The sequence below is a fragment of the Petromyzon marinus genome, chromosome 7 (assembly GCF_048934315.1).
Source record: "Petromyzon marinus isolate PM22_M1 ecotype Great Lakes invasive population chromosome 7, UKy_Petmar_22M1.pri1.0, whole genome shotgun sequence".
NCBI lineage: Eukaryota > Metazoa > Chordata > Hyperoartia > Petromyzontiformes > Petromyzontidae > Petromyzon > Petromyzon marinus.
Genome location: NC_133673.1, coordinates 3212372 through 3237184, shown reverse-complemented (window position 1 = coordinate 3237184; position 24813 = coordinate 3212372). Strand labels below are relative to the sequence as shown.

The 24813-nt window shown below is 44.8% G+C and overlaps 1 protein-coding gene across 2 annotated transcripts in view; it reads right to left on the bottom strand.

Moving 5' to 3' along the window:
- The window catches only part of LOC116939855 (leucine-rich repeat-containing G-protein coupled receptor 5), a 153085-nt gene that overhangs the window by 65565 nt on the left and 62707 nt on the right, over positions 1 to 24813 (bottom strand). For both annotated transcript variants that reach the window (XM_076065264.1, XM_032948780.2), the window contains exon 4: positions 19200 to 19271. In XM_076065264.1, the coding sequence (XP_075921379.1) occupies positions 19200 to 19271 (72 nt within the window). The remainder of the gene's footprint in view (positions 1 to 19199; positions 19272 to 24813) is intronic.

Genomic DNA, 24813 nt, shown 5'->3' with positions numbered 1-24813 from the left:
GCACTGGAGCAGTGTAATGCCAAAAGTCAAAATGTGGACATGATGTGTATGTGTATGAATGTGTGTGTATAACCTGGGTCTGTCCTGTGACGTCATGTCAGGGAGCCTTCCACACTCCATGTGACTTCGGAGTGGACCTGGCCTGGCACAAGCGCCCTGGTGACGTCACCGCCACTGAATGGCGGCTGTTGTTGTATATGTGTGTGAACTGTGGCGTAGGGGCACATTGTGCCACCAAATAGGTGATCCGAGTTCGATTCCCGGTCAAAGATAACATCAGTGGCAAATATCTGAACCGATCCTGAGTCTCCGCAGGAGCCCCCAGCCTTATATGAGTACCTGGTGCGGAGTGTAAACATCAGCAATGGGGAGATAAAGGCGGCCAGGCGTATTGCTGACCACAACAGCAGCAGCTCGTATGCAGTGCTCACTCGATAGGCGCTTGCTAACCGCACTTACTCCACCAGCCTATTAAAGGCTACAGGGGGGGATGGTTGTCTTGTGTGGGTGTGCACATGTGTGTGTATTTAAAGTATGAGTTAGTTTCCAGTTTGAATATTTGCCAGTTTCCTGAGCTGACTGTTACACACCCCCAATGGGATAAACTGCCACGAGGAAACATTTGTCTTTGGGATGACATCATGGGCACGTCCTATTGACACAACAACAACGATGACAACTATATTGGTCATTTACCCCTAAGTGCCAGCTCGCACTTACCACTAAGCGGTGGTGACGTTACTACAATGCCAGCGCCAAGCATAAGCCACAACAACATCAGGTGGAATTGTGAGAGTCCCCTGTTGTGAGTTAACGGGTCAGATACTGCTAGTGCGATTTAGACAGATGGTCACAGCCTTATGAGAAACTAATTGCAATCCCTACCACGCTCGCTCCACATAAGCTGATTGGAACTCTGTAAACATGCACACATAACAAAAACAACCACTATATATACACACACACAGTATAGAAACGCCCTCTCTAATAGCCCGGATGTATTGCCACGGTGTCTATACAGGTTGACACACACCAACACCCCAAAACATAAATAGGACACAATGCACACATGCCAAGGAGTTGAAACCTGGGATAATGATACCCTGCCAATAATTAGAACACTACAAATTAGACCACACTTGTTTTTTTATACATTCACTACCTGTACCATCAATGCACGTGTCACATTTTCACAGACAAACACATATATGCCTCGATTTAAAGCTTTCGTGACTGCAATGATTCATCTTCTTTGGTTCTTTCGGTAAAGTCACGTAGAATGAGAATAAAATAATAAATTGATAAAATAAAATAACACAATAATATTCTCACGACGTTTCGGCCACAACACAAGCGGCCTTCATCAGGTGAAGGGACGAGACTGTCTTGTGTTGTGGCCGAAACGTCGTGAGAATATTATTGTGTTATTTTATTTTATCAATTTATTATTTTATTCTCATTCTACGTGACTTTACCGAAAGAACCAAAGAAGACATATATGCCTTTCACAGATAGCCACCATGAGCTGGACAATTTATTGCACGACAATATGTTACGTGAGGATGTGTTTGAAGGTCGAAGACTCCACTTTGGTCACCACACATTCCAGTCAAAGTACCAGATCCACTCTGCGGATACGATAGTTCTTCCCAACGAATCCATAACAATCAGGACACAAAGTCCCCAAAAACCCACAGAGGTGGTTTTCAATTTTGACAAAGAAGATAGGTGAATGCTGATTTTTCCACGTGAAAATGCAATGGCAGGCTAGCTGAGATATAGAACAATGGGGGATGGGAAATTCGCTTAACTCAATAGGATGGAAACCGATTAAGAATTATGATGAAACAGTTGAGGGAATGTGATGGAAGGGTGACTGAAGGTTGAATAAACAGAAGGAATGAGGACATGTGAGTGAATTACCTTGAATGTTGGCAGTGTACAGGTGGACACTAAGCACAACAACGTGGAAAACCTTCATTCCTGGCAACAACATGGGACAGCTGTTTAACACCCACGGGTATAAAACACGCGCAATTGGATGTGTTCCTGCACGTCCTGCTTAATAGCTGTCCGACCATGAACAGCAATACTCGCAACACCGAGTTGTGCTTCGGTTAGAATGCCCGACTTACAATATTCTTTTTTACATGGTAAAATTCCTGGTTGGGGTGACAGACCATTTAATATCTTTGTGGTTGACAAAATTAGGACCACTCTTTGTAACGCCAACAGTGCTTGTCACATGACTAGACTGCCCCCACCACAGGAATGTGTCATTTTCAGCACTGACTCAGGATTCGAAGGAGAGAGGGACCACCGCTCCAGTGCTCGTATTGGCAGAGATGCCCTCTGCATATGACTCGTGAAGTAAACCTTCAGATAAAAACAAATATAAGCGAATATTTCAACGTGTCGTAGAAAAACCCGGATTTCTGCCGCGGTGCAATGGTTGCAACACTGCGCGTGCACGCCAGATGTGGCCGCCAGTTACACCTCCCGGCACGGGACATTGAAACGGTAGTGCGGGTTGTTCCTTGAACGCCACCGTCTCCGTCCAAACCAGCAGTATACAAATGGGACACCTCAGTGAGTTTTTCGGCGGGTAACGTGTGGGCACTCCCACCACCTGCAAGATGTCTGGCCAGCGTAGAAGAGTAGGCCAAAAAAAAACTCTCGAGGGGCTCTCCATAGCTCCCTCTAGTGGGGGGGGGGGGGGGGGCGCATCACATAAGCGGTGGTGTGAGCTAGCAATTTACCCGTTAACCATAGAAAATCCATTAGAGTGTCGACGCACCACCTGCGATGGTTCCAAAATCACGGGGGGCCATAACCCAGCACTGCAGCGACTTTTCACAAACCTCGGGGATTTAAACAGCTGCGTCTGTCTGGCTTGTGTGTTCACACTCATCCTTTCCACACCTCCGCCCCCACCCCCCCCCTGCTCAAAGACCGTAAGCGAACCACTTTTGTCCCTTAGTTTGCCGAAGTGATTTAAAAACCAAGGAAGGAGATTCGCTAAATCCTTTCACGCCCTGTTAAACTGCGGGCGCGTAGAGCCACTTTGTGCCACTGCACAAGTCTCAGGCCATTGCATGAAGTTAACTATAAGGGATTATGTAGGCCTTGCACCTACTTGTAAATTAAATGTATAAATATCACCAGAGGCCACACCAAAGTATAAACAAATCTATCGATGTTTTAAAGTGTCCATTGACAATATCCTTCACAGGACATATTTCGCACGCTCAAGCAATGCACTCGTGACATTGCATTGCACAATTTCATAACAGCGACGCAGTGCTAAACTGCACAGAAAACAGTGGCGATTGCCTCCTATGAAGAGGGCTGTATTATATTTCAGCAATTTCATGTATTCCTTGCAATCGCTGCAGTGTTATATCTTTCGGGATATCATCACCATCAACATCCGCGATCAATCCACCGCTCGATTAAGGCCTCCGCAAGCCGTTGCCGTCGTTCACGGCACCGCGATGCAAATAAGCCACCAAGCAGCCGATTGCATCTCGCTCCATCGCATTGGGTGTCCTTCCTCTGCGGGTCCCTTTCCATTCCTTGGATGCCGCCATCGACAATATTCTCGACCGCCGGCGAATGCAAGCAGGGGTGGGTGGGTGGTGGTGGTGGTTTAGAATCTCTCCACTGGTTCGATGCGTGCGGCGAGAGGGCAGGCGAGGTGGACCGCGTGTATTGGGGAAGAGTGTTTAACGGCACGTGGATTTGCGACGATCGCAATGCCCGCGTACACGCCGCTGTAATCACGTGCCGTGCAGCGGATACACACTGCCTTGCTTCATTAAGGCGGCCGCCGTGGGTGGAGGCTGGCGGCTTGCACACGAGGTGTCTCGCATTGCAAACCGACAAATCAGCTCGGGAAGGGGCGAGGGAGCTCGCAGAAAACACAGTTGCTAATGTGAAACAACCCCGAGGGCCCGCGGGCTGCAAAATAAACATGCTCCTAATTGCCGCACATTGAAACACATTTTCTCCGTAACTATTTGAGTACTGCCGCGTATTTAAATTGCTGAAAAGCTACCCGTACATCGAAGTTGCCGCATTCTTTCATCATTGAGTGACGGAACGCCGAGGCATTATGTCCCTTGCCGGATATATGCGCACTCTCCGTCTGAAATGAAACTGCGATGCAATTCTTGCCGCGGTCATCATGCCGCGCGGCGTTGCGTATGCGGCATTCGGGAGCGTTCTCAACTGCACGGAGCCAGCCACGTGTGTGAGTGGAGAGGCTGGCTGCTGCTTCGCTGGAAGATGTGGAGAGAAAGGTGTTTTTGGCAAGGATGGGCGACATTTGTCATTCGGTTGGGTGGCGAAAGGAAACAATGTGATGGAGCTTGTTACCAAGCCACATTAAGAACAACAACAAAAAATCTCAAACTACAAAAACACACACACACGCGCGTTCTTTCTCACCCCGCCCCTCCATCCCTTCTGCAAACCGCGGAAGACCCACACGTAAATTGTGCCAGCGAGAAAATATTCTGCCGGGGGACCTTGCATACAAACCATAGCCACTGCCATAGCAACCGCCCGGTAAGAATATTTTTTTAAAGATGCATCAAAGTCAGGGTTCTTGCGCTCTGGCAACGCACACACCCAGAGAGGCATCCTTCAGCAAACAGATGCCGGCAGCAGAGCTACATTCCGATAATTATTTGAGCTCGATGACGTTCCGTCACTTGCCTCGTGAACAGAACACTTAAAATTAAGTTTGATAACTCTCCTACAGTCTGCTGGCAAATTGTTGTCATAGTCGTCGTCGTTGTTGTTGAGGCACGATGAATATTGAAAGCAGATGTGTGAGTGTCGCAAAGGTGTCACATGTCTGTGATCCCGTACGGAACATACTCGAACAACTACCAACACCTACCATGTCTTCTGGGAAACTCTTGAGGTGGTGTAATGTTTCCTTTCTGCCTCGGCGATGCGAGTAATTGGAGAAGATTAGAGGGGCTGTATTATAATATTTGCATATTTATTCCACATTAGTAACATTTATTGTTTTAGGAATTACATTATTGTCAGACATTACTTTCCAACTTATGGAATTACATTGTTCTGTTATATATTTTCTAAGTATAATGTGCATATAAATATGGCCGCTTGTGTATTTATTTAGTATTGTGTACACAGTGATTATCATCGTCGTCAGCCATGGCGAATCAACTGCTGGATGAAAGATCTGCCAAGCTGCTATTATCGTTTATGATCTTGTAGTCCAACAATACACCTCTAGCACCTGAACACGAGATGATTTTCACCGCTCCATCTCCGATCGTCGATTGTTCTCTGCTTGTGTATACATGTATTGTAGATGCGGGGAGAGCTAGGAACCTGGCCAACACCAGTGACGAATATCTGAACCGGCCATGGGCCTCCCCTAGGTCGACTCAGCCTCAAACGAGTACCTGGTGTGGTGTGTAAACATCACCACTGGAGAGACAAAGGCGGCCGGGTGCGGTGTTGGCCACCCACCCCCTCGTGTGTGGTGCCGGCCTGCATAGGTGCTTGGTAACAGCACTTGCCCCAACAGTCTGTTCAGGCTATATGGGGGATATTTGTCTTGTGTGCGATAAATTATATATACAACAATCTTCGCGACAAATTCATTAAGCATTTGATTGATTTGGCAAAACTGTAAAAAACTAAACTTAATCACACAGTGATGTGCTCAGTGCCTCTGAATGTAATACATTAATGAGATGATTAAATAATTAATTCTGACCTAATATTCCTAAATGTGCCTTAGACTGTTTCACTCAGCCAGAGTTAATGATAATGAACCCAAAGATGTCGAAAATTGTTTCATCTGGCTCTTTGGTTCTCAGTGGTTAAGGGTACAAATATAAAAATGCCAAGGCTATTTTTGTCTGTGACTAAGATTCGGTTATTAACGTGGACATCCGATAAACCTATGGGTGCTTCAGCCTGGCTGCCATCTACGTTTGGTAATGAAACTGCATACTTTTTTTTAGAAAGCTTTTGCAAACACTTACCCTGCTTAGTCTACGAGCAAACCCCTGAAATCTGAGAAATGGTTTAAATCTTCTCACGTGACATCCCAAGAGTAAACACGCATTTGGCTGTAAATCTCTGTGGCGTGATCTGATCGCCTCCGTTGTTTCCCGCAATGTATTTCGTTATCTTTGCTCTCTTGAGGAAATGTCTTTGTCCTACACCAGGGGTCGGCTCCCTGCGGCTCCGAAGCCGCGTGCGGTGGCTCTTTAAGGAATGCTTCTTGACGTTGGTTATTAAGGACCACCGTCTCATATTCAAATGTATTGCGGCTCTTGAAATATTGAGGTTTTTTTACCGAATTCGAAGAAAATGGATCTTCTTGTTTTTCTGGTAGCTGACCCCTGTCATACACCAAACCAAAACCGATTTTAGAAATGTATAGTTACACAGCCATACTCAGTTGTTTCCACACACAAAAAAAATACGCAAACATGCATTCCTAAGATGTAATTAAGCATCAAATACATTCTTAAGGTGTTTTAGTGTTTTAACTGTACATATTTTACATTTTTGATCGAGGATTTTTAAATTTGCCTTTTGAGAGTGTTTAGCTGCAACTCCGATTACTCTGCAACGCCAAGTCGAAGTGATTGCCTGCTGAAACGAGTGGTGCACATTTGCTGCTTTGCAGTCTATCCATAAGACACCCAGCGTTGACTTCCTCACAAAAGTGGTGCTGAATGTACGACCACAGAAGGCTTATTATGGGTCGTGTCAAACCCCCAACCTGAATCTGAACTCGCAAACCTCTGACTGCGAGCCGCTCGCTCAACAATTGAACCAACTGACCACGCTTATGATGAAACATTATTGTATTTTACAAGCTTATGTCAGTAATTTGGTTACATTTGATCATATTTTTGTTCCAGTTCTCTATCGCAAAATAAATATTGTAGCATGTCTGTATGTACTCAACTGGCTATAAATGAAGGACTTCAATTATCAACCCTTAAATATTGCTAAACCTGGTTCTTGCAAACATGTCATGGATTTGAAATCCTCAGATTATCTCTCACTGCACATGGTGTTTTTTGAGATGTACATATGTTGAACTTCTTTTGCACCAAACGTAGCCAACCGTTATGAGCAGAGGTACAGGGAAGGACAAGGCGTGTGTCATGCAAGTGTTGACTTTGTTTATTATCCCACAACACAATTCTATTGCTATCGCTAGATGTTAAGATCATATTAAACGCAGCAGGCTGGATGTTGCTTTGTCAAACAGCAGTGAGCGCGCCATTAAGAGCTGCTTCGAAAGCCAATGCAATCAAATCAAATCCATACTGTTTCCGCAACGGCTAAAGACCAAGGATATTTTCAACATTGGCCACTGCTCATATTTGCTACTTTGCGAATGTAATAAAAAAACATTTGCAGGTTCCTTCAAGAAAGAGATTTGGGCCAGATATGGCATAGTGAGAGAGAAATGCAGAGGTTGTTTTAATGACTGTTAAATCTGATTTGATCTCACTGCAAAATCACAGCCACCAAACATGGCTTTGCTGCTACCTTAACACAATGCAGCTTGGCATCCAAATGTTTGGTTTCCTGACACATCTGCCTCCAGGATATTGATCGAAGTTCCGCAGCCAGAAAAAAACATCGCTGCACTCCGTGGAAGGGTGCCACACATGCAGACAAATGTAAAAAAGTTAAAGTGCCCTTATTATTACTGGGATATCACATAATATGCTTGAGGTTTGTGGACACGGCAGACTTCCAAACAATTTATTTTCAGATGGCAAAAAAAAACAAGTGGACCCACACTTGTTAATGCACTAAAACGCCAGCTTGAATTTCTCTATTCACCACTGCATAATCCCTTAAGCAAAATATACATAAAAATATATATACCTTATACGTACCACATGTACAGTGGGAACATTTGGCAAGGTACCCACTATTCAATAATAGAGGGTGAAGCAGTCATGCCTCTATGTGCCCAGGTCGCCATGCAGGCTTCCATTCTGGATATGAGTTGGAAGCAGACTGTGAATCGGAGTTTCAATGTCCAACACTTGGTGGATGCACGGGTTGCCTCAGCAGTCCCAGTGTTTGGCTTGACTTTACGTACGGACGTGCCCATTCCAACAACTCATCCTCCCTCGGTGTTTCCATCGCCAAGAGGGTATTACCATGCACCAATTAAAAAAAATGTGCTGCAGGAGTAGTGAAATCTAAGGGTGCGACGCTTCATTTTGTTGGCACTGTGGGTGCTTTTACAACCCACGGGCAAAGCAGTTGTCTCCTGACAGTCCCAGACCCACTGGGCATGTTGAGTTGGTTTTCATTTTTTCGTGGAAACTGGGTGCACCAAATTCATGTCGCGGTTTTTCATTCAATGCGTATCGGGGGGGGGGGGGAGGAGGGGGGGATCGCGGCAGTGAGCAATTGACGGTGGGAATTGGGGCGATTCGTAATGGCGTGAGCACGCTCGCCTCCTGAACCAAAGGACTAAGCCGACCAACGAGGCGCTGCCTATCTCACAGAGTTGTTTTTCGTTGTTGTTGTTGTTGTCGTTGTGGAAAGCGACCGTGGTTATCATCGACCGGGATTTGAACTCACGGCACGTGGTACCACATGCATCACGTGTGCCCACTACCTTGTCATGAAACCTCATCGGATATGAAACCATCGTATGCACTGCACAGAAAGTCATTCAAAATTTCGTCCTCATGAAAAGGTGAAAACCAAACTCCTACGCTACAGTATCTCCAGTATTGATTTACCGCAGTTCCAACTGTGGACATTGTAAAGTGAAGTTCAATAATATCTACTCTAAATGAGCAACAATAATCAAACGTGAATTGCATGAAAATGCAACAATTTCATTAAATAATATTTATATATAATAGGCAATGTGAATAGCAATGGCCCGTGTTTACAACACACACTTGCAAACCACTGTCTAAGCAGCATCACCGAATCAATTGCCATCAATTCTTCAGGTGCAGCAGCGAGCGTTGAAGATTGTTTGTTGCATGGCATTGTGAGGCTGGATGTTTTGTATTATTTTAAAACAATAGGAGAGCATGATATGGGTATTTTTGTTGTTGTAATGTAGTTACATTCATTAATGATGTTTGCCCGGAGTAACCAGAGCCTCACAATGCGTAAATAATAAACGAAAGGCAAAACAGCCGACGCTCGCGTTCCTAACGAGGACCCAGGACTCCATCACGGGTCGCGTGTCCCTGGACGAGCGGGTTGGCATGGCTCAAATGCCTCCTGTCTGATGCCAAGTGGCGCATAAACAAGGCACGCTCAAATTTACGCAAAGTCCTGGCGTGTGAACACATTCTAGGAGGCCCCCACCTCTGGATGGCAGTGTGAAGAGTGCCCTTGATGCATAATGCATCACCTGCCGTCAGGGAAAATGCATTGCCGCTGTGAGTCAGCGCCAAAGCTAGTACCACGGAAAATATTTATCTGAAATTTGGCAGAGGCAAGTGTCGATTAATCTTCAAATTGGTCAGTGGGAGCCGGTCATTACCTGAACATGAATATCCCAGGAATAAATGATATCACAATCGCTCATGGAATAACCTGGAATGTGAAAAGCACTGGCAATGTGCTGTTCATTGCCCGTGCTTGTAGATGATGTTCAATGCGGAGAGGTTTACATCGGACATCGAGCCTTGATGAGATGGTTTTTACAATTCAATTGCTTTTATGGGGTTCTTCTTTTTGGCTGTAAAAACGCAGTGCAATTTCTAAACCAAAGGCTATTTCTCAAATAACTACCATATTTTATAGTCCAGCTTATTTGATAGTTTCGTGTTATAAGGCAGAGATAAAAAGAATAAAAGTGAGTTGTGTTTCTAATTGTAACGGTTCCTCAAAAATATTGGTATCGTTTACTTGAAAAGGAAAATTAACGTATTTTTATTTATAAATGTATAACAATATGACACCTGTTTCACTTTTCTTATGCCATTTTTACTGATTTAGGAAAATATTTTTTTACTCGGCATTATATTAAAAACAAATTCATACGATTCCAGGAAATTATTGAATTGAGAGTACTAAGAAGGGGATGTAAATGTACATTTACATAGCAGTGTGATTGCACCAGTGGTTATGCAACATTGATTGTACACGTAGCAGGCACAGGGTGATCATGCCACTCCAAGCGTTGTTAACTACCTCGCCTGGTATACAGGAGGTCGTGGGTTCGATCCCGACGTTGACATCTGTTGTATTTTTGGAGTTTGCGTGTTCTCTCTCTCTCTCTCCCCGTGGTCACGTGGATTTTTTCTCCGGGTCCTCCGGTTTTCCCCTCTACATTTAGAAATACACGCTTAGATTATTGGGCTGCTATAAATTTCCACATGCTAAGCCACTTCGTTGAGCTATCCTTTGTGGCCAGGTCGTTTATGAAAAAAAGCTATATAGCTCAGTGGGCCTTACCTGCTAAAATAAACAATACAATTTAATCTTGGTTCATGGTTAATTTGGCCCGGTTGGCAGAGGACACAGAGACTCCCTGCTTCAAGCATTGACTTAATCGTAATTTTTTACCACTCATGGAAAATAGGCACTGGTTAATACAAAATGAACACAAAAAACTTGCCAAAAAGTTACAGCAGTTTTGTCATGAGGTCAAACTCAACGGACCCAATTAACGTGACATCGTTTGGCCATCACTCCAAGGTTTCATTGTGGGATGACAGCGACAATCAAATTCAATCGGACCCACACTCAGCATTGAACAAAACACTAGCAACTGACCCTGCACAAAGGCACACCTGTTCTTCCGCGACTCGGAACGTCACAGAGAAGGGATTCTGTGCTGCCAACGACGGTGGCGGAAAGATTCTGTGAATACGAGGACACTTTCCGTCATCATGTGAAGAATGTTAATCACCCTCTGAGGATGAGGCTCGGGTGGGCAGTGCTGAGAGGGCTCGGCGTTCAATTCGCACAGCAAACAAATAAACAAACGTGTGCATATTTTGCGACCACCTCTTCCACGACTTTTTGTTGTTGCAGAATTTCCGCGCGCAATGTTTACGTCGGCTTCTTTCTGCGTCTCTCTCAAACGTTGCGGCAAGCACCGGAATGGGACCATGTGTGCACCAGAAGAGGATGACGGTGATGAAGATAAATGATGTGATGATGTTGATTCTGCTGCTGATGGCAACAGTGATACCAAAGATGCAGGGCAAGTAGTATTCCTGGAATACCCTTAAATTGCCTTTTAAGAGCTTTTTTCATGTGGAATGAAAATGCAGTGCACAGTATGAAGAGAAACCCCATGCTTAAAAGGGAGAACATGTAACATCCACACATATATATTAACGAATCTACTTTCTGTACTGCCTTCTCCTGGCCACCTTGTGGCACAGAAGGTTCTGAAGTTTTGCACGTTTCTGCGTGCTGGATTGCAGGTGGAATATCGTCTGCGGAATTTCCTGCTACAGCTGGAATATCCACAAAAGCGTGAAACCAAACTCTCCATGATGCGGCCCACTATCTCTGGATCGTGGCTTGCAAGTTCAATGCGCTCGTGCCTTCATCTGTAAATGAAACGATGCAACAATCATGGAGTGATGTTGCTCCAAACAATGTATTGGTCAGTGTCGTTCCATCAATCGTGGGTTGCAACTTTGTTGAACGCCACTTTAATGTTGTTGTTGTTGCGCACTGCACATCTCGGTGATTGATTGCATGACATTATTAATTTGGCTCGTCATGAGAACCGGTAAACGCAATTCTACTTCGTGGACTAATTTTTGATCTGAGGCCATGGATATGTTTACCAATAACACTGGTACGGACTCATCTCAGCAGTGCCCTTCTTGTTTCACGGAATATTTCCGTAAAACGCTTCGAGAAATAATTTGCCGACATGGAACAGTGCGACGGGTCGGCAATAAAGAACTGCGCCTTCACACCACTGCAGTGTCTGCCACAGGATGTTGCACAACATTTGAAGGCTGCACAGCCCTGATGATTTAACACGTAGTAGGCTTTCGCGACCAATATTATTCGTAATAAAGGTTTTTTGGGTTAGATCGCGTTTATTTATAAATGTGTCGTAACCCTCCACCACCCGACACGGCCAATCAGCAAAAATAAAAGTGTCACGTTGACAAAAGACACCGGTGTGTTGAAGAGTGAATCCACAACATTTACAGTTTGAGTGAGCTAAAGTTGTGAATTATTTGTCTTTTGTCAACGTGACACTTTTTTTTGCTGATTGGCCGTGTCGGGTGGTGGAGGGTTACGACACATTTATAAATAACGCGATCTAACCCAAAAACCTTTATTATGAGCCCTGATGATGTTTACAACGGCATTCGTGACCATTATTAAATCACTCCATCGTCGATCACTGATATATCGCCGTACTGAATCTGTTCTTTCGTGTGCACATCGTTCCCTTGTTATTCGCGAGGGACACGTTCCGGAGCAAATTTCGCGGATAATGATATTGGGCTATGAAAAGCTCTCTCTTAACTAAAATACTTAAATAAGCTATGAAATAAATGAACATCATAATACCACAACAAAATGTATCGGTTATAATTAACATAAAGTAAATGCGAATTAATATTAAAGTATTAAATACTGGTTTATAAATGAACTTAACTTATAATGTGATGATGCTGCTGCACGGTAGCAGCATCATCACATTCTCTCTCATCACGTTATCTCATCATTTTACCTCATCAATTTATCTCATCTCATTGTCCCTCTCTCGATGCAGTCGTGTCGAGCTTCAGACCCAATTCACGGTTAGCCAAAATAGCGGTAGGCAAGTTCGTGAATGTACGAGGGGGTACTGCTTCGCTACACTCAGCTGATTTCCCATCAAATGCCAACGTTGGAACCAGTTAAAATGTTCTGTTGAGATTTCGGAAATGAGCCACTCCTTGATATTATTCTTTTTATTTCTGGTTATTTTGCAATATTCGTAATTATACACATGCGTATTCAATTGAATCACAAGACAATAGTGTATCTGTACACAGTCGTGCATACTTTTCTGCTAACGTTCACGTATGTCATCATTCATGGGCGGGCGGAGGTGTCTCTGCACAAGATTTACGAGAAATCCCTTGCAGTCTTTATTGCCGTACAAAGAGAACAGGTAATACCAGTCAAGGAGTGTTTGTGTGGAACCACAACACCATGTATAGGAATCCACTCCCCGAGAAACACTCACTTCACATTAAATGCCGAATAAAGCATTTCACAAATGACAACTTTGACACCTTTCTGATTGCGGAAATGAATGGCGCAACTAGCCACCGCTCAACTGCACACGGGAGCGACCAAGACTCATCGTAACAAACAAACAAACACACGCGCTAAACTTGTGCAACTTCTGTCCTGTAACCATGATCCGTGATTGTCGTCAAATACTTCACGGATGCTCCGAATGCAGCCAACTGGATTGCACTGAAGTGAGCCGCTAATTTTGAGTGAACATTTTTAAAAAAATACGCAGGTGTGGCCAATCAGGTAATTGGAATAGGGATAAAAAATGTTTTGCCACTGCGTTGTGTTCCAGTTGTGCAAAAACTTAGCGTTGCACACGGCTCTGAGTATTTCAAGATGAATGCCCGTTCGGAGTGAGTGCCCTGTGATAGGATAATTGCCGTTCGGAGTTTGCTACGTATTGGAGTTAAGTTTACACTTTGTTGAAAGACAGCATGGAAAATAAAACTAAACGTGACTTTACCGAAAGAGCTAAGAATATGAATTACGGCAGTCACGAAAGCTTTAAATCAAAATTTAAACGATACATTTTTATATTATTTTACCAGGTAAGGCCCACTGAGACATACAGCTCTTTTTCAGAAGCGATTTGGCCAGAAATGATAGCTCAACGAAGTGGCCTTATCCATGGAAATGTATAGTAACCGCATGTATCTAAATGTGGAAGTAAACACCGTAGGACCTGGAGAAAAAAATCCATGCGACCGCGGGGAGAACACGCAAACTCCAAATATACAGCAGCAGCAGGCGTCATGGTCGTGGATCGAACCCACGACCTCCTGCACACCAGGCGAGGGAGTTAACATCTCCTCGCCACCGCGGCGTCCCAGACTCGAGATAATTAAATTAACCAAATGACCTCGAGTCTGTGCAATGAGCATGTCGGGCGAGGATCAACACGCGCGTGTCTCTTTGGCACTCCCTGTGACGACTCAAGAGATAACTTAAACCGTCACCTTACATCCTTCCAAGGTGTGTATTGCCACAGCTGTATGTATTTATACTCTATAGCTGCGCGGATTATAACTTTCTCTCTCTCTCGCTCGGTGCTTATCTGATGATCCGTGGTGTACGAAAAGAACCCTTTCAAATTACGCAGCAACGCTCACATTTCCGCAGCTTGGGTGAACCGTTAATACTTGGTGTGAAATACCGTGTCGTATGTGTAAACTGAAACGGTGAACGCACTACACGTGCACACGGGCACAGCCTTCTAGGCGTGGGCGATAGAGTGGGTGCCCGGGACAAGAAGCCACACGGAGCACCACGAATCTATGAGGGATGTAAAAAAATGTGCGGATGAGAGGAAGAGAGAGAGATGCAGAGTAACACAGATGTGTGTGTGTGTATATATATAGACAAAGAGAGATAAGAGACAAATACACAGACTAGTATACTAAAGCTTGCTCTGCATTCACAAAGCAGAAGTATAGGGTCCGGGGGGAAGTGTGGAGGGAAAGAAGCGCTGTCACTCCTGGACTATGAGTAGTTACTCTGGATAGATTGTGATCTTGGCTTTGAACAAAAAAAGGGCCAAATTGCAATGTACTTCACCTGGCCGTCAATCATCAGTGCTCTAGGCTGATGCACTATTTAGACGGCTGAGCTTAAACCTGCCCACAGACTGTGGTTTCAGGAACAGGGACAATGCCAGCGGATAAATATAACTTCATACAGCATCCAAAATACTACACACATTATTAATAATACTAAATCAGTGTGCATACGAAACGAAGAGAGACACGTATGCCCTCATAACCTCGTCACTGTCATCGGCCACGATCAATCAACCGCCGTCGTCGTGATGAGCCGCCTCGCACGGGCACGCCGGCTGATTTCATTGCTCCATCTCCGTGGTGGACGTGCCCCTCTCGGCGACCTTCCCACCCTTGGCCTGCCACCCAGGGTTAGTGTTCTCGATCACCGTCCGTTCGAGTGACGTGTCCTGCCCAAGCCGACTTAATTTCCTTAACAGTTTGAGTGATTCCTTTAACCAGCATACATTCTCTAATCCACCTCTTTTTAGTCTCTCAATGCACCACCAAGCACGCATCTCTCCATACCGCTTCGTGCAACTTCTCAGTTGTTGCCCCCTTTCGCAGCCGTGCAGCTGCAAAGGTGCAACACATTCTCCAGACTAAATGTACTGCTCGGGAGGCTACCGTGGTTTAATGGCCAGAACACTGGACTTGTAATCCAGAGGTCGCTGCTTTGATCTCCTAGCACGGCAGTTGAGCAATTTTTTTCTTAAATCTCCCCAAGCTTCACATAAATTTTGAACCACCTCTACGGGGATGATTTCCACACAACTCACACTTAACTTCAAATGTAGCAATCTTTGGAAGAACGTAATCAACCAGGTAAAGGGTTAACTGTTGTATTAACCAACTCTCCGTGTTGTATTGCATTGCATTTTTAAGTTTACTAAGTTTGTTATCACAAACTTCCTATTTGTCTCTCTAAATTTTCTTACCGGGTTTGTCAAGTTCCAATTTCTCTCCTCCAGCCGCTCTCATTGACATGCTAATTTCTCTACCCCCCTCTATATAATGTCCCATCACAGAGTCGTTGTTTCTCTCTGTGTCTCTGTGTGTGTCTCTCTCTCTGCTTGTGTGTCTCTCTATGTGTCTCCTTGTCTGTGTTTTGTCTCTCTCTCTCAAATCTAGCAATCTTTGAAAGAACGTATTCAACCAGGTGGGGTGTTGACTCTTGTGTTGGCCGACTCTCTATGTTTGCATTGCATTACATTTCTAAGTTTACTAGGTTTGTTTTCTCATTCATTTGTACCTGACGATGGTTGCTCGTGTTGCAATCGAAACGTCGTATTCTATTATTATTATTTAATTTATTTCTACGTGACTTTATCAAAATAACCAATGAGACGCTCCAGACGCTTCCCCCGCAGCCCCACCCTGGCCTGAGCGATTCGTGCGCGCGTGCGCAGCGGTGAGACATGACGATGACCGTGGCCCGCACCTGTCGTGGGAACTTTAAAAAGAAAACAACAGCCCCCTTAGGTCAGAGCCGGTTTCTGAGATTACATTAAGATCGAATGGCCAGATCGAATCAGCTGTAAAGCTATTTAACCTTCCCATGCGCCAGGCGTGGCCAGCAGAGGTAATTGGAGAGAGGGGCCTGCGTGCACTGGTGTGCTCACAACACGTGCGACTGGCCACAGCTGTCACGAGGAATTTATAAAAAAACCCGTTTGCAAATCACTCTGGTGCGTCTAAATAGAGCTCTGCTTGGCGCCTGGGTTGGGCATTAATTCAAGGCTGGATCCGCGTTGAATTAGCCACTGTTTAAAACAACGAGTGGCGAGGTTTTAGACCACCAACCGAGCGAGGATTTTTCTAGAACGGCTGTCACGGCACCCCGCGATTAAACTGTGGTTTGTGGGGAATTAATGCCACAATAACTCTTGGCATCCCCACACATCCCAAACTGTAAGGCAATGCTCATTTGCGGTCAATGCAATCATAGCGATTGCATCAGCACTACCTGGGAGCAGTCTTTGTGCGCTCGTGTTTGGTTTTTCATGGAGTGACCCGGTTTCCATTGTGAGCGGAGTTCATTCTAGATTTGAAGTTCATCTCTCCCAGCTCCGGCATTGTTCGCACCAGCCGTGTTGCGTACCAGGTGGCTGATGCTCACTCAACCCCCCCCTCCCCGCCCTCTACTTCTCTCCCCCCTGGCTCCTCCCCCCCCCCCCCTCTTGCCTTATATAATATCCTTGTTACGAGCAGCTCTTAGCCACTACAGCAAATTACTTCTTGCTGTGACTATCCCACCTGATGACGGAGGCTTGTGTTGCTTCCGAAACGTTGCGATCTGATTAACTTTATTTTACGTTTTACTCACGTGACTTTACCGAAAGAACCAAAGAGGAGTTGAGTTCATCTACACACACTACGTGCCGCCATGAACATCTCCCACCACCATGGGAGCGTTTACGCCAATTTCTAACAAACAACAACAAACCCCCAAAACGATATTAAAATAAAATATAAATGGGATGTGAAATGACATGATGCCATCAATTTGGCATGCGTAATAAATCAGAACAGTATCAGCACTGAGATAAACCGGACATGTTCGAGTGAGCGGTCGGCTGCTTTGCTGAATGCTTTTAATCTGGCAGCTGGATCGCAATCTCTGAAAGCTAACTTCAACAAGAACTCTTCATTACAACACATTTAAGCCCATTTCCCAACAAAGTGATACTGACTTGGTAATGGAATGACAAGAAGTCCGATCGATCCCCCCCCCCCCTCCCCCAGAACAGTCGACCTCAACTCAATTTCTCAAAACCAGAACGGGAAAGGAATGAAGTTGCCGCGGAAATTTCAACCGTCGTGTAGAGGGGAAGGAGGTTACGGGCAAGAACTCGCTGGCAGAAGCACTGCCCTGAGAATCCACGCCTAATTCCACGCAAAAGCGCTGCTGTGATGTGTGTGACATCCACTTTTTGTGCGTGAATCTTGCACTTTTTTTTATTCCTTAATCGGATAAAACTTTTCAAAGGGACATTTAATATTTGAAATTATACGATTTCTTACCTTTTATTTATTTATTTATTCGTTTGTATTATTCATTCATTTGTATCTGATGTGTTATGTCTGTCACAGAAACCGTGTGTTGTTGTTATTGATGAAACCCGACTTAACAGCTTTTTACCTCACAGGGAACTTCAAAATAAACTGAACTAAACTCAAGCCACTGATTGTCAAACTATGATTGCCGTCACGAAAGCAGGTGTTTATCATTTACATTCGAAAGGATTTATGTTAAGGCACAAACACTGTAGCAAATTAAACGTCTCAAATTTTATTTTAAGGTGATCACAGGTGGCAAGTCAAGCGGCATACCAAAAACAACATTCCACCATGATGATACTTCCAGTTTCAAAGTTTAGTTGGGCCGTTGCGTGGGTGGAGTGGCTGCATGTATATTGTTCAAATGGCCATCGAGTTAATGGTCAGATTTCCAGTGGGCCTGGGTCATCCATTACTTCACGTAACATCCCCACGTAATGCCGCCGCCTGTCAGGGTTGCCCCGATGATCGGAGCAAAAAACTATCGTGAGTCTCACCGACGAGGTGGCTCAGCGGTAGATTGAGCGGCTTGGAAACGTTGCGGGTTTCATATCCTGATTTGGGGGGGTTTGACTCAGCCCACCATTCCTCTTGAGGTCGATACAAAGAAAGTACCGCTTTCCGGGGAAGTCAGTGGTGGTTGTCGTACGGAGAGACCCGCTTCTGTAATAGGTATGTGGAAATTTAACCACGAGCTCAGGGCTATACATGTGCGATGAGCACTGCCTCAATGCTTATTGAGCATGGTTGGCTACAGTATGTGCGGTGCGAAAGAAGTTCAACATGCATGTGTAGAGACAGTGCGGGTGCAGGAACAGTATGCGGCCCAATGGTCAGGAGGGGTAATTATGGAAGGGGAACCATCTGGGAAGTTCGGGAACGGGTTAGAGAGTTCGAGGCACGGAGTGAGATCCACACCGGGAATAAAAGGAGGTGAGAGGCAAGGTGCGGGGCTGCCAAGGAATCGGGGCCGACTTTGGGCCATCGCTGTCTTCACATCGTCACTGTCTTCGTGTCGTCGCTACTTCCGTGACACCCCTGGCCCAAGTTACGTGTGCATCATCCTGGCCCAAGTTATCTGCGTGAAGCGCCCTAAATAGTAAGCATCGAACATCTATAGTTCAAGTTGTCCGAGAGTCACGACACATGGATGCATACATTTCGGCTAAATAAATCATTGTGACTCCTTGGCCTTCTGGCCTCTGCTTGCTCACCCACGGGATAGGCTCACGCGATAAAAAAAAACAAATCGAATGCCCACGATATCGCCGTGGATTGTGATCCAGTTTGTGCACAACGTGGGCTTGGCTCGAAGGTACTCACAGAGAATGGAGCCCTGCAGTGTCTCGCAGTGCCTCTCTGGGCACCTCCCTCAGCTGGTTGTTCTGCAGCATTCTGGCGACGGGAATGAGAGAGAGAGAGAAGAAGAAGCTGTTAGTCCTGATTGAACAAGGGAGAAAAATCATGAACACACGCGGATTCTCGTCATGCTTTCCAATCGGCCCTCGAACGTCTTCAATTAGCGATAACAATGGTCGCTCTCGTGCCGGGCGTGCAGGAAGTAGCACACCTATAGGCCGTGATGAGACAATAGGGCTCAGCGGGGTTTTACCACGGGAGGCGCAATAAATCCTTTGATCAATGTGGCCAGTTTATTTGCAAGTGCACTAGCAATGCAACCTAATAATAAAGCGTTGCTCACATTGGGTCATCTTCAGACGGGTTTGTCATGTCCCCTTCGTTGCAGATGAATGTTCAGGCTATCTGTCACATTGTGTGTCATGGCCAGTCATAAACTATAACCAAGGACTTTACTATAAAGACACTGAGTATCTGTCATCTGGACGGTAATCACGAGTACAAGTGCCACTTTGTGGGGAAGGCAACAGTGGTTATGCTATAGACTCGCCACTGCCATAGGAATGTGGAATTTCCACCACTGGTTGAGGGCTGCAACCTGGAGATGAGCACTACCTCAATGGTATTTTGGGCCGGAACTCACTTGACAGTTTTCAAATACATTTTCTCACCACCACTATGGAAATGCCCATATACCATTGGCTGGGTGGTAATGCTATATCCGTAGGTGGATTGCTGTGCTTCTTCACGACTGTCTCTATATACTCTATAATCTAGGGTTTTCGGTTAGATCGCGTACATATAAATGTATCGTTAAACTCGCCACCAAACGACACAGCCAACTAGTAAGGTTTGTCACGCAACAGAACATGCCAATTCGTTACTAGTACAGCACACCGGTGTGTTGGAGAGCAAATCCACAAGATTTACAATCTGAGTACGACGTTTCGCTAGTAATTACAACTAGCTCCATCAGGTGACAGCCAGATTTGTGGAGAAACCCTCCTGTTTCGGTCCTTGAAAAGAGGGATAGATGTGTGACGTCACTTGTGAGCTCTTCACGTGAAGGAGGGGATTCATGAATGTGTGTAAATGGCAATGGGTATCCATTGCTGGTTGGGTTATTAATTTGGTAATCAAGGCACATTAAGTATGCATATTGTTCTTCTACCTCCTGTAATTTCCGTGAAATAAAATAGCAGTACCTGTTATTGTCTGCGTACACGTAATCCTCATTGAGGTATGGTGACTTGTACAGGCATGCATTTCAACAATTGTATTATTTGATGATTCACTTCCAAGCAGCATTAAGCCTGTAGCTATCCGAACGGTTAAACATATTTTTTTTCCCTCTCAATTTCTATAGATTCTCTAATTAGTCTTGGCCAGTAGTTCCTAGTTTTGCACAGAACTTTAACGTTATCAAAATAAATTGAGTGCCCTTGTTGGCACGCGTGTTCTGGCACTGCCGACAGTTGCGTTTGGAAGCATTTAATATTTATTTGGTGTTCTTTTAGTCTCGTGCTGATCATTCGTCTTGTTTGCTCAACAAAGCACTTGCCACAAGTGCAATTAATCCAGTACACACCCTACATACGGTGCGAAATATGTTCAACATACATGCATACACGTTGCTAAAATGCTAAATGGTTATTTTAAAACGCCATACATTTCATGTTGGTTTGAAAATTCTGTCAAAACCATGACGTCCATTGTAATAAAATGCAACTGTTTGAAATAGGCCCATTTCAGTCAGGCAAAGGATCATTCAATGCTGTAATTTAATTGAGAGTTAACGTACGTGCAGAATACTGTGCAGAAACGCAACGGTCTGGTTGTTACCCATCTGCATCCATTTGTTTTGCGCCATTCCCATCTCACGTGTGCCATCGCTTCAAGTTCTTTGGCTTCTTCTGACAAGAGTAAAATGCACATTTTCTTTGGCTTTGGTAACAGGTCGTTGGTGCGTGTCGGTAGACTCTGCACTTTGCACACCGCACGTATGGCACGCAAATGTGCTACCCCATGAAGGCCTTCGGTGCAAAAACAGCAAACTCTTAACACTGGATTACATAGAGGAAAGCCAAGGTTGTAGAATAATTAACCTGTACCAGTGCTGGTCAGCTGAATATTTGATGTTTGTTGCTTATTATGTGAAGTTGTTTGTATATATATATACAATTCATATCTGGCTGCTTAGGCAATCACCGACTTGGTAAAGATCACAATTTGTTTGCGGTCTGTTCACTCGTTCAGTTTATAAATCCTCAATGACAACTGGGAGTTAGAGTGTGCAGCCGAGACGTTGACCCAGAGAGCAATGTCAACGTCCAGAAATCGACATTACGAGCCTGAGCACACGAATGGTGGCAAATGTTAGACAGAGAAAATAAACGGTGGACAGCAACAGCTGAAAGGCCACCAAGAGGTGACACAATACTGTGCGCCCAGCTGCCATAGCAACCCTTTACAGGGTTTGATACATTGAGGATATGGTACCGTAATATGTTACTCCTGAAATGTATGTCAGGAATGTTTAACTTCTTTCGCACCGTACGTAGCCAACCGCTCTAATCGGAGCAAAGGCCAACAAAACTAAACACAAAAGGCAGTTCTAAAGGAATGAGTTTGCAATCGAGATGATGATTTAAAAGTGCATAGCTCCAGTGGCTTCCTAATATCGGAAGGAAGAGCGTTCCAGACGGCCAGCAGAGGCGCATCTGAAAGCGCGCGACACAGCCAAAAAATGAAATAAGTGCAATGTACCCTCCCCCATCTGCATGCGATGATCTGCTGCGGTCTAACCCGCTTCTCGCTCAGGCCAGACGAGTCGGAGTGCTCGCGGAGGGCAAAGCTACAATAGCCACGACACCACCGAGTTTCTGACTTCAGTGGACTTCACTGGCAACCCGGCAAATGATGCACGGGGTTCGTTACCTCGCAGAACGTGACGAACGTACGCACGGCCAGGGCTTCTGTCGTGGCCCTTTCAACCGAACAAGAATCGAGTATTATAAACGTAATAACTATCGTAAACATTGTACTGAACATAAAAAAAAATCACACATGGCAGTAGAGAAGGCGTATACAGTAATGTGCATTATGTAATTGGGCTTAATTATAATAATAAACAAATCATGGTTTCACATTGCTTTGCTTAAGGCACATTCATTTGTTCTTTGCAACCGTCTCGTATTTTAAATACCATCAATTGGAACTGTAAAGGATTTATACGAATTTCTTATTCCATTTTCAGGAGCCTTTGCTGATGTGCACTATATATAAAGATTATGCATAACGTTTGCATTAAATATAGCACATAAATACAGAATGTTAACAATGTATGTAGATTGCCAGTGATATTTGATCCCAACATGAATATAAATTACTCCTTGATTTTTTAATTACTGTAGCCATGTCAAGGGAACATTTTAATCTATTTTCAACATTTTACATCTCAGTTGCTCCACTTATTCCCCCCAAAGAATGGGTGTAAAAACACCAAACAACGCAAACTGGCCCTACAGATAACCACGAATAATTAAATATATACAGTATTTCTCACCAACACATACCGTATTGTGCATGTTATACACATCTTTGTTGAAGAAGGGTTCAATGAACAGAAGATGTAGGAATAGATGATGATGAAAAGGTATACAGTACATGTAGCACACATACTTGTCTGTCTGTCTGAACATATCGAACGTCTTGACATTGTGACTGTGGTTGTATTGGACTGCCAGGAGCAGTAATATTGTAAGCACAACTGTATCTGGTGTTCACCAATGTGGTGTATCCGAGCAGAGCACTTATTGGTCGTGAACAGGTCGCTAGGTCCATAGCACAGTGCGCTAACCACTGCAAAAGACAAAGACCCCCCCCCCCCCCCTGTATAGCCTCAACAGACTGTTGGGGCAAGTGCTGTTAGCGAGCACCTCTGGAAGGCTGACACGGCACACGAGGGGGTGGGTGGCCATCACCACGCTCAGCTGCCTTTGTTTCACGAGTGGCGACATTTACACACCGTACCAGGTACTCATTTGAGGCTAAGTCGACCTGGGTAGGCCCAGGACCGGTTCAGATAATCGTCACTGCCGTTTGCTTTGAGCGGGTATTGATCCCGAGTAGCCAGGTTCGTAGCGCAGTGCGCTAACCACCTGAGTCATCGCATTGACACGCGCAACACACACACCAAACAATCTACGGACTTTACTACAAAGGAAAAAAATGTTCGAATACGTTAACTTTGACCCGTTTGGTGTTTAATTTCTCACACATCCATAATTATATTTACGTATGGAATAACTTTTCTGCAAAGTCAACTTTTTAATGTAGTAACGGTGAAAATGAATAGTCAAGTGCCCACATTCTAGATTTGAAGCTTTCGTGACTGCAAGGATGAAGGCCACTTTTGTTGTGGCCGAAACGTCGTGATTTTTTGTTGTTTTATTTTTTAACATACGTGACTTTACCGAATTAAAACCAAAGAGTAAGTGCCCACATATTTAAACCTTTAACATCGCGTGATCTGGTGGGCTTTTCGTAAGAAAGCGAGCTCATTGTTTATTCCCTTTTCTCCATCTTGTATTCTATCTCATCTCATCTCTCTCTCTTGCTGTACGCATGGGATGCTCGCACCACGGACGGAGCACTTGCTCACCAATAAGTGACGCTCTCATTAAAAGCGTGATGCATAACAGAAGAGGCTGAAGCTTCCCAGCCACAATTTGGGATCAACTCGAGCAGCCCTAGCTCAGGGAGGATATTGCCCCCCCCCCACCACCTCCTCCGCGAGGAGGGTGGAACACCCCAATGGATTTTCTGAGCCACTTATTTAGGGTTTGCGCTGTCACCAGAGAAGCCACGGACACCCCTCGAGGCATCTATCTGTACAATGCGCACCTTGTTTGTCCGTCACGCTCTGTTTCTCGCAAACGGTACGTTGCAGGAAAAAAAAATGTATTAAGCAAAAAGTTTCTCTTGGCGAGGATATTCCTGAAAAATTGGCGCTTTTTCCCAATTTTGCCCCTGAAAATTCGAACGAAAACAAACGGCATCCAAAACAAAGTGATGGAAGCCAACATATTCGTAAAGAGTGACTCGCATTTTATCAGTACAATCGTCCGGAAGTTGGCTTCCCCATTGACTTGCATTCAAACTGGTTCTGTATGACGTCGTCGTCCCGCGGTGATGTCACACGGACAGGGCGTGTGACATCACCGTTAGGACGTCATTGAATTGATTGCAGAACTCTTCTGCAGTGCGTACGTGGCCAAGGAGGGCGTGATGAAATAATTTACCACGCAAATGCACGGGCAGTACTAGTTGGGAATTATCTCTTCGACAGCAGCTGCCTTACAAAGGGTTTCAAGTCCAGCCTCTGTGCCATCTCAATTGGTCCACGTCAATGCTCAAGTCAATTGAATAATTGTTAATCTATGAAGGGTTCAGTTAAGTTGTCCACACTGCCACCACAATGCCAAGTGTCCTTGTGTGCTGAGGGATTGCTGCTGTTATTTTATTTAATTCTGCAGGGCAAGAGTGAATTACAAACCATCACTGATGTGAACAACAT